This window comes from Octopus sinensis, linkage group LG27 (genome assembly GCF_006345805.1).
Source record: "Octopus sinensis linkage group LG27, ASM634580v1, whole genome shotgun sequence".
Lineage (NCBI taxonomy): Eukaryota > Metazoa > Mollusca > Cephalopoda > Octopoda > Octopodidae > Octopus > Octopus sinensis.
Genome location: NC_043023.1, coordinates 7,867,876 through 7,878,923, shown reverse-complemented (window position 1 = coordinate 7,878,923; position 11,048 = coordinate 7,867,876). Strand labels below are relative to the sequence as shown.

Genomic DNA, 11,048 nt, shown 5'->3' with positions numbered 1-11,048 from the left:
TAGTGGGTTACACTCATAACCCCTATCTTACTTTGTACTTATATATATATATATTTAAGTAGGTGAATGAATTATCCTATGTTTATCGTCAGCATGGATAATTCGATTAACCGATACCTGGGTAGCAAATTCATGTCAGAAAACACGGTTGAAGCGACTTGTCAAGGGTAGAAACTCCGGTTTCTTGTGTAGAAATTTCTGCGTTGTATATTAGTAAATGAAAGAATGGAGTCGAACGAAGATGTTAACAAAATTCCTTTACTCTCGACATATGTTTCGAAGACAGCATATTTTTATTCCGAACGAATAAAAGGTACATTATGCAATCTTCTCATCAGGAAAGATAAGGAGCCTCTCTCAACCACAAGACGAACAAAAATTTTGATGATTGCCTACATGGTGATCACAGCGATAATGAGTGTTTCTTTTAAAAAATCCGTTTTGTTAACATCTTCGTTCGACTCCATTCTTTCATTCATTTATATATATATATATGTATAATTATAATAATAAGGGTTTTTTGCAACAAGTTGCTTAAACCACATACTGAAAATATTAGAAATAGCAGCCAAAAAACTACTATTTCTTTTACTACAAAAATAAGTCTCCACAGACAACAGTATTTGTAACTCACATATGGCAAAACAAAGAAGAAAAACAGCGAAATCACACAGTCTTCGGATTAATTATGGACGCACGTTTCTGAATTAGAATCGTAAGGTTCATCTCCTTATCAACATAATATTTCCCATAAATCTAGAAATGCTAGGAAAACCTACCTTTTATATTTTCGACCAAGCGACATTCCATATATTGTTGTCTGTGGAGACTTATTTTTGTAGTAAAAGAAATAGTAGTTTTTTGGCTGCTATTTCTAATATTTTCAGTATGTGGTTTAAGCAACTTGTTGCAAAAAACCCTTATTGTTATAATTATATAAATTTTAACCAAATATGGTCCTTTCCATACCGAAATACTACTAGGTGAAATTTGTTGATTTTATTAAATTAATTATATTTCACCCTATATCTATAATGACTATATATATATATATATATAAATACAGTGTACATTCAAACACATAAGTGATAACCATATAATAGGATATCTGACTCACCAGAAAGAGCAGTTAAAACTCCAAGCCACTAATAGTTGCAATTCTGAAAGGGAATGAAAAACGGTAAATGTTTTCATTTTTCATTCCCTTTCAGAATTGCAACTATTAGTGGCTTGGAGTTTTAACTGCTCTTTCTAGAGAGTCAGATATCCTATTATTTGGTTATCTCGTATGTTTTTGCATGTACATTGTATTTTTCTATGAATAATGTATAGTCTATTGCCTAAATTTTTCCTTCTCACTAAAATTAAAGAATTTTTAATAAATATTTTTGCTACCCTAAGATAGGCGCAGGAGTGGCTGTGTGGTAAGTAGCTTCCTTACCAACCACATGGTTCTGGGTTCAGTCCCACTGCGTGGCACTTTGGGCAAGTGTCTTCTACTATAGCCTCAGGCCGACCAAAGCCTTGTAAGTGGATTTGGTAGACGGAAACTGAAAGAAGCCTGTCGTGTATTTGTATATATATATGTGTGTGTTTATGTGTCTGTCTCCTCCCAAAATCGCTGGTGTGTTCATGTCCCCATAACTTAGCGATTCGGCAAAAGAGACCGACAGAATAAGTACTAGGCTTACAAAGAATAAGTCCTGGGGTCGATTTGCTCGACTAAAGGCAGTGATCCAGCATGGCCGCAGTCAAATGACTGAAATAAGTAAAAGAGTATATATATATAATGTGTGTGTGTGTGTGTATATATATATATATATATATGTACATATATATATATATATGCATGTATATATATGTGTACATATTTATATATGTACACACACATATATATTTATGTGCGTGTGTGTACATATACATATATATATATGCTGCTTTTACATGCCACTGGCAACGATTCCGCTTTGATGTTACTCTTAGTGCTCCACTAGCATGGATGCCAGTCATCAAATTTGATTTCGATTGTCTCAACAGGTCTTCGCAAGCAGATTTAGTATCCAATGAAGGATAAGTGGGCTGGTTACAACCCTGGCATAGGCCACAGATTACAGTCTCACTTGGCTTGCCAAGTCTTCTCAAGCACAGCATATTTCCAAAAATTCCAGTCACTAGTCATTGCCTCGGTGAGGCCCAATGTTCGAAGGTCATGCTTAACCACCTCATCCCAGGTCTTCCTGGGTCTACCACAATAAATAAGAATTGAGTGGACTGTCAAGGGGTAGTTGAGGGTGTTATTTTGACCATGTTAGTCTGATGTGTGTTGGTTTAACTCTTTCGTTACCAACCCGGCTGAAACTGCCTCTGGCTCTGTGGTACAAATGTCTTGTTTCCACAAGTTTTGAATTAAAATCTTCCACCAAACCTTAGTCACAACTTATGTTCCTAACACTAGCTTAATGATAACCAACTTATTTTACTAAATTCTGTGTTATATTTAAAATTAATTGAAAGAAACACAGAGCATCTCAAAATAAATACGGTAATGAAAGGGTTAAAATATATAATAGAGAAACAATTCTTAACCCTTTTGATACCAATCCTGCTGAAACCACCTCTGGCTCTAAGTACAAATGTCTTGTTTTCCTAAGTTTTGAATTAATAAAATCTTCCACCAAACTTTAGTCACAATTTATGTTCCTAACACTAGCTGAATGATAACTAAATTCTTTGTTATATTTAAAATTAATTGAATGAAACACAGAGCATCTTAACAGAAATATGGTAACAAAAGGGTTAAGATATATAATAGTGAAACAATTCTTAACCCTTTTGGTACCAACCCAGCTGAGACTGCCTCTGGCTCTGAGTACAAATGTCTTGTTTTCATAAGTTTTGAATTAATAAAATCTTCCTTAGTCACAATTTATGTTCCTAACACTAGCTAAATGATAAGTAAGTTATTTTACTAAATTCTTTGTAATATTTAATGTAATTGAAAGAAACACAGAGCATCTCAAAATAAATACAGTAACGAAAGGGTTAACAGTCAGTAGTTGAACAATGAATATTGAGTATTGTACCTATATTTGAGTAATACGGAGTGCATCTGTGTTAACATATAATTTCTGTGATGGGCTATTTTTAGATAAACCACAGCCAACTATTTATATTTGTAATACCATTTTACACCAGATGTGTATACTCGCGTCATAACTATGACTCAAGCTGAAGCCTGAGAATCATGCTCCATTGCTTGATCAGGACATCTGGTGTGGAAGAATTGCATTGGTCTGGGTGAGGCTAAGCAGATGAACAGACAACAAACTGTTAACAGCCAAAATCAACCAGTTCAGTTAATGAACTACTGCTACCATTTGTGGTTGTGGCATGCACAGATAAATTATTTCAGCTACCAAAAGACCAATATAACTAAAACCCAAGCCAGATGTTCAGGCTGTCTCACATGATCAGGACATCTGGTGTGGAAGGGTTGTGTTGCTCCAGATAAGATACCTAACCAGATGATGCTAAGCAGATGAACAGATTTTCTTTATTCCTGGTAGATGGAAACTAAAAGAAACCCATCATATATATGTGTACCTGGCTTTCATTGACATGGAGAAAGCCTTTGACAGGGTTCCCCGAACCCTTATCTGGTGGTCAATGAGGAAACTAGGGATTGATGAATGGTTAGTGAGAGCTGTGAAAGCCATGTACAGGGACGCTGTCAGTAAGGCGAGGGTTGGCAACAAGTAGGCATAGGAGTGGCTGTGTGGTAAGTAGCTTGCTTATGAACCACATGGTCCTGGGTTCAGTCCCACTGCATGGCACCTTAGGCAAGTGTCTTCTAATATAGCCTCAGGCCAACCAAAGCCTTGTGAGTGGATTTGCTAGACGGAAACTGAAAGAAGCCCGTCATATATATGTATATATATATATATATGTATATATATGTATGTATGTGTGTGTATATGTTTGTGTGTCTGTGTTTGTCCCCCCCAACATTGCTTGACAACTGATGCTGGTGTGTTTACATCCCCATAATTTAGCAGTTCGGCAAAATAGACCGATAGAATAAGTACTAGGCTTACAAAGAATAAGTCCTGGGGTTGATTTGCTCAACTAAAGGCAGTACTCCAGCATGGCCGCAGTCAAATGACTGAAACAAGTAATAGAGGAAAAGATTATATGTTTAATGTCAGGTGAAAACCAGGTGTGTTATGACAGGTAATATTCTAGTTTCTGGTGATACAATATCAATGACTTGTTTCATACAGGTAAGTTAATTAACACACCTGGGTTTGTAGTAGTTTAGTTTCTAATAATATGATTCCTGTAACTTATATTTTATGTCAGATGAAATACCAGGTGTTTTATGACAGGTAAGGTAATAAAACACATGGAATGGTAATATTCTAGTCTCTGGTGACACAATATCAATAACTTGTTTCATACAGGTAAATTAATTAACACACCTGAAATTGTAATAGTCTGGTTTTAGGTGATATAATTCCTTTATGATGTGTTTTATGTTAGGTAGGATACCAGGTGTTTATGCCAGGTAGAATAACATTTGGAGTGGTATTAGTCTGGTTTCTCGTTATATACAGGTAAATCAATATATTCTTTTTCTTTTATTTGTTTCAGTCATTTGACTGCGGCCATGCCTAGTACTTATTCTATCGGTCTTTCTTGCTGAACCGCTAAGTGACAGGGACATAATTACACCAGCATCGGTTGTCAAGCGATGACAGAGAGACAAACACAGACACACAAACATATACATACACACACACACATATATATATATATACGATGGGCTTCTTTCAGTTTCCATCTACCAAATCCACTAACAAGGCTTTGGTCGGCCCAAGGCTATAGTAGAAACACTTGCTCAAGGTGCGATGCAGTGGGACTGAACCTGGAACCATGTGGTTGGTAAGCAAGCTACTTACCGCACAGTCACTCCTGCGCCTAAACAGTTTCTGGTTTTATACAGGTAAATTAATAACACACCTGGACTTGTGAAAGATTACTTTCTGGTTACATGAGGCCAATGACTTGTGTTTTATGACAGGTAAGGTAAAGAACACACCTGAAATTGTGATATTTTATTTTCTGATTAAACTATACCACAAATTTGTGTTGTACATAGGTAAATAAATATCACACCTGGACTAGTAATAGTCTAGTTTCTGGTGAAATAACATTTATTCATGCTTAATAACAGGTAAGTTGATAAAACACCTGGAATTTTAGTAGTTGAATTTCAGTTTTACCAATATCATTAATTTGCATTTTTGACAGGTAATTTAACACATCTTGAATAATGATTTCTTGTTTCTGGTGACACAATACCATTAAATTATATTTTGCACAGGTAAGATAACAACACACCTGTTTTGTGATATTCTCAGTTTTGGTGATACAATACCATTATCTTTTATTTTCTGACAGGTAAGTATGATGATAGGTAAGATAATGACACACCTGTATGGTGACAGGTAAGTTAATGACACCTGTATAGTCTCGTTTCTGGTACCATAATATCATTAACTTGTGTTTTATACAGGTAAGTTAATGACATACCTGTTTGTTGATAGTTTCTGGTTACATGGCTGCATTAATAACATTTTATGACAGGTAAGATAATAACACACCTGTATGGTAACAGTCTCATTTCTGGTGACGCGATTCCATTAAATTAGATTTTATGACAGGTAAGATAACAATACACCTTCATGATGACAGGAAAGTCAGTGACACACCTGTATAGCAACAGTCTCATTTCTGGTGGCAAGGTATTAACATTTATTTTTGACAGGTAAGATAACAACATACCTGTATGGTGACAGTCTTGCTCCTGGTCGCACGATACCATTAACTTGCGTTTTACACAGGTAAGTGAATGACATACCTGTTTGATGATAGTTTTTGGTTACATGGTTGCATTAAATAATGTTTCATGACAGGTAAATTAATGACATACTTGTATGGTGAATTTCATTTCTGATGAAAAGTAGGATAACAAAATACCTGTATGATGTCAATGACACACCTATATAACGAGTCTTGTTTCTGGTGTCAAGGTATAACATTTTTTACAACTTTTATTTTGGACTGGTAAAATAACATACCTGCATGATGACAGGTAAATTAATGTTTCTGGTTGCATTAAATCATGTTTTATGACAGATAAGATAACAACACACCAGGTAAATTAATGAGACACCTGTAAAAGTAATAGTTTAATTTCTGGTAACATGATGCTGTTAACTTGCAAAACACGTAGTAACAAATCTGTAGAGGTGGTCATTTATTTTTTGACTATATGATACTGAAAAGATATGTACGACAGGTAATTAGATGACACACCTGACAGCCTTGTTTCTGATTACATGATCACACTGAATTGTATTTTAAGACAGACAGGTAAGTCGTCAGGGCCTTTCTGAGGGGCCACATTTCTGCTCCATGGAGGAGAACAGAAAGTACCAACACATTGAAGACGTGAAGCTTTGTCTTTCGGGAGACAGAGCAGTGCACTAAAGTGCATTCATGGTTGCATTAAATAATTTTTCACGACAGGTAAGATAACGATACACCAGGTAAGTTAATGAGACACCTGTAAAAGTGATAGTTTAATTTCTGGTGACATGATGTTCTGGTGACTTGCATGTTAGTTCAAAACATGTAACAAATTTGTAGATCACACTGAATTGTATTTTAAGACAGACAGGTAAGTTGTCAGGGCTTTTGTGAGGGGCTACATTTCTGCTCCCTAGAGAACAGAAAGTAGCAACACATTGAAGATGTGAAGCTTTGGGTTCATGGTTGCATTAAATAATTTTTCACGACAGGTAAGATAACGACACACCAGGTAAGTTAATGAGACACCTGTAAAGATGACAGTTTAATTTCTGGCGACATGTTAGTTCCAAACCAATCTTCATGGCATCGTCTATATATGTGTGTAACATAACACACCTGTATGGTGACAGGTAAGTTAATATATGCTGGTCTTTCTGATCAGCTAAGAGATGATGACTGCTGGATAATAAAAATATACATGGATGAAGCAGGGGGGATTCCAGTCTGGTAATGTCCAGGGGAGGAAGGATTGGGTCGGGGGAGGGGGGATGCACAATGTGGTGGAGAGCTGAGTAGTTTGGGTGGGCCTTTGTGAAGGAGAGATAAATGCGTCGGTGGATATGGGGTGGGGTGGAATGGTGAGAGAGGAGAGGTGGATGCATAGGGGAAGATGAAAGGTGGGTATGGGGTAGGGAAAGGGATGGGTGTGTCGAGGGTGATGGAGGGAGGAGGAGGAGAGATGAATGCGTCGGTGGATGGGTGGGAGGGAGAGAGAGGGATGCGTAGGGCAAGATGAATGTGTTGGTGGGTATGAGATGGGTGGGAGGAGAGATGAACATATGGGTAGACATGAAGGAGTGGTGGGAGGAGAGATGAAGGTGCCAGTGGCATTGGGGGGGTGGAATGAGGGGGAGGGCAGATGTGTTCACAGAGAAGGGGAGGAGGGTAGAGAAAAGCCAAAGGGATTGGTGGTGGTGGACATGGGGGTGTGAGGAGAGATGTATGGTGGACATGAGGGGGGAACAGATGAATGTGGAGAGGAAGGAAGGGATGGAGGTGAATGGACAGGAGGAAGGAGAGACAAATGCGCTGGTGTTGTCGGTGGATGTGGGGGTTGGAAGGGGGGGGTTTAAATGCGTTGGCAGAGAAATGGGGGGGAGGAGGGTTGGAACGACATTATTGGACATGGGGGGGCGTGGGGGAGAAATGAATATGTAGGCGGATATGAGGTGGGGGGAGGTAAATGTGGATGGTAGGGGGTAAAGATAAATGGGTTTGGTGGGAGGAGAGATATGCACAGGTGGATACAGGGGGGAGGAGAGATGAATGCCTTGGTGGATGTGGGGAGGAGGGGGAAGGAAAAATTAAACAAGTGGTAGCTAAGCCTTGCAGAAATAGCAGCCGAATTCCCCCACGAACCTTTAGTAAACGTAGTCCAGATACAATTTGCCCTATGTGACAGTAATGTTGGGGTGGTCATATTTGGAATTCCTGTTAAGTGTGGGCCTGACATGGTGGTTAAGCAATAACAACAACAATAAAAACAACGGAACAGCCATAAGGCGGGGGAGAGGGGTTGGTGGTGGGTTGGGGTGGGGTGGAGCCTGGTCCAGGGAGTAAGGAGTTTGGTTGGAGTTAGTAGGCTACGGGCTGGGATCAAAAAGTGGGACTATGGCTAAGGCAGGGCTGAAAAGGGTACTGATGATGATGGTAGTGGTGGTGATGGTTGTAATGGTGATGTTGGTGATGGTAGTGATGCTGGTGGTGGTGTGGTAGTGGTGATGACAAGGATGGTGGTGATGATGACAGTGGTGGTGACAGTGGAGGTGGTAGTGGTGATGATGATGGTAGTGGTGGTGGTCGTGGTTGTGATGACAGCAGTTGTGGTAGTGGTGATGATGGTGATGGTTGTGGTGGTGACAGTGGAGGTGGTAGTGGTGATGATGATCGTTGTGGTGGTCGTGGTTGTGGTGACAGTAGTTGTGGTAGTGGTGATAGTGGTGGCAGCAGCAGTTGTGGTGATGGTGACAATGGTTGTTGTGGTGGCGGTAGTGGCGGTGGTGGCAGCAATGCAGGAACTCAAGGGAATGAAATGAGGTGACAGCATACCAAAAGCACCCCCAAGGGGACAAGCATGTTTTTTTTTTCAATGGTTGCACAGTTAGTAGGAATGTTCCCAAGATACGGTCAATTTTGGTCAGCATTGGCTGAAATGAGATCAAAAGAAAGGGCTCATTAAGGGACCATGGTCAGCTGAGACCAAGAATGGTCAGTAATGTGGCTCATGAAATATCAGATTGTCAGGAGGGGTACATTGTCAGAGAAGGCCAAATCTTGACAAGGATATGGTCAGGGGAAAAAAAACAACAAATTTGACCAGGGGTGTGGCCAACCAAGCCCAAGATGGATAGGGTGTGTTGTGTGAACACTGGGTTTTGACAAGGGAATGGGCAAGGAAAAACCAATGTTTATTAGGGGTGTGGTCAGTTGAGACAAAGATGAACAGGGCATGACCAGCAAAGACCAAGTTTTTACAAGGGTGCAGTCAACTGGAAACCAAGTTTGACCAAGGGCATGGCCAGTCGAGACCAAGATTAAGAAGGATGGGGATGGTCAGCAAATATCAAGTTTTTGACAAGGGTGTGGTCAACTGGAAACCATGTTTGACCAGGGGTGTGGCCAGTTGAGACCAAGATTAAGAGGGATGGGGATGGTCAGCAAATATCAAGTTTTTGACAAGGGTGTGGTCAAAGGAAACCATGTTTGACCAGGGGTGTGGTCAACCAAGATTAAGAGGGATTGGGGTGGTCAATTGAAAATCAAGTTTGATTAGGAGTATGGCAAGTTGAAACCAGGAAGGGAAGGGAGTGGACAGTGGAGGTCAAGTCTTGACAAGGGTATGGTGATCAAGTGGAAAGCAAGTTTGATCAGGGGTGAGCCAAGAGATTAACCCTTTTGTTACCATATTTCTGTTGAGTTGCTCTGTGTTTCTTTCAATTAATTTTAAATATAACAAAGAATTTAGTAAAATAACTTAATTATGATAATGCTGGTTTTAGGAACATAAATTGTGACTAAGGTTTGGTGGAAAATTTAAATTCAGAATCCATGAAACAAGACATTTGTACTCAGAGCCAGAGGCGGTTTCAGCCAGGCTGGTAACAAAAAGGGTTAAGAGGGATAGGAGTCAACAGTGGAGGCCAAGTTTGGACAAAGTTATGGTCAACTGAAAACCTAGTTTGATTAGGGGTGTGGCCAGTTGAGACCAAGAAGGGAAGGGAGTGGACAGTGGTGGTCAAGTTTTGACAACGGTGTGGTCAGTCATGACTATGATGGATAGGGATGTGGTCAATGAAGACCAAGTTAAAACAGAGGTGTAGTCAGAGGACAACAAGTCTTGACAGTGGTGGGGGGTATCAATGGAGATCAGGTTTGGACAAGAGTGTGGGCAGTAGAGAACAAGACTAGACAGGAGTATAGTCAGTGTTGACCTAGAGGGTCAGGTGTGGTCAGTGAAGGCCAAAACTGGGCAGGGGTGTGATTGATAAAGACCAATGGACAAGGGCATGGTCAGTCCAGACTAAGTCTGGACAAGGGAATGGTCAAAGCAGATCAAGTGTAGATAGAGGTGTGGCCAGCAGAGACAAACAATGGACAGGGGTATAGTTAGTCCAGACCAAGTCTGGACAGGGACATGGTCAAAGTGTGGATAGGGGCACGGTCTGTAGAGATCAGTAGTGAAGAGGAATGTGGTCAGTTCAGATGCAATCTGGACAGTAATAAAGTCAGTGCAGACTAAGTCTGGACATGGGTATGGTCAAAGTCTGGTTTGGGACATGGTCAGTTGAGAACAACAGTGGACAAGGGTCTGGTTAGTCCAGACTAAGTCTGGACAGGGATATTGTCAGTCCAGACAAAGTGTGGACAAGAGATAAGGATATGATCAGTCCAGGCCATTTCTGGACAGGGGTACAATCGATGGAGATCAAGCTTGCATAGGGCCATGGTCAGTCAAGACCAAGAGGATTAAAAGTGTGGCCAATAAAGGCCAAAACAGATCATGAGTATTATGGTCAGCAATGACCAAGACCAGTCACATGTGTTAGAATCTCTCGAATCCGTTGACTCCCGACGACTCAGCATTAAGAAGGCGGTCCCAGAGCAGGACAGCTGACAGTATGACGAGACCGACGACCACTCCGCCCAATGATGCAGCCACCCCGTCCACTCCATGGTATTTGTCCAGTTGTGCCTGGCGCCACACCATGTAGACAGAGTCTCGGCAATGGGATTTGATGTACTGTTCGCTATGGTGGATGTTATCTGTTAATAGAGAAAGACAAAGAAATACATTATAATGATGCTAAGGTGGTGGTAGTGGTGGTTGCAGTGGTGGTGGTTGCAGTGGTGGTGGTTGCGGTGGTAGTGGTTGCAGTGGTAGTGGTTGTGGTGTC

The 11,048-nt window shown here is 40.3% G+C and overlaps 2 protein-coding genes across 2 annotated transcripts in view; both read right to left on the bottom strand.

Annotated features, from left to right (window-relative positions):
• Positions 1 to 5,099: 5,099 nt before the first annotated feature.
• LOC118768253 (pollen-specific leucine-rich repeat extensin-like protein 1) lies at positions 5,100 to 8,426 on the bottom strand. Its single transcript, XM_036514345.1, has 2 exons — positions 5,845 to 8,426; positions 5,100 to 5,493 (listed from the first exon to the last, which is right to left on the bottom strand). Exon 1 carries the CDS (start codon positions 7,779 to 7,781, stop codon positions 6,855 to 6,857), a length of 927 nt encoding a protein of 308 aa, XP_036370238.1. The 5' UTR covers positions 7,782 to 8,426; the 3' UTR covers positions 5,100 to 5,493; positions 5,845 to 6,854.
• A 258-nt stretch (positions 8,427 to 8,684) lies between these two features.
• Positions 8,685 to 11,048, bottom strand: part of LOC115225080 — a 59,756-nt gene continuing 57,392 nt past the window's right edge. Inside the window, exon 23 of the mRNA XM_029796002.2 lies at positions 8,685 to 10,917. Within this exon, the coding sequence (XP_029651862.1) occupies positions 10,697 to 10,917 (221 nt within the window). The 3' untranslated portion in view covers positions 8,685 to 10,696. The remainder of the gene's footprint in view (positions 10,918 to 11,048) is intronic.

Bases quoted from the DNA above. Each gene is read 5' to 3' on its own strand.
- LOC118768253 (XM_036514345.1), bottom strand. From the start codon at position 7,781: ATGTCCAATAATGTCGTTCCAACCCTCCTCCCCCCCATTTCTCTGCCA.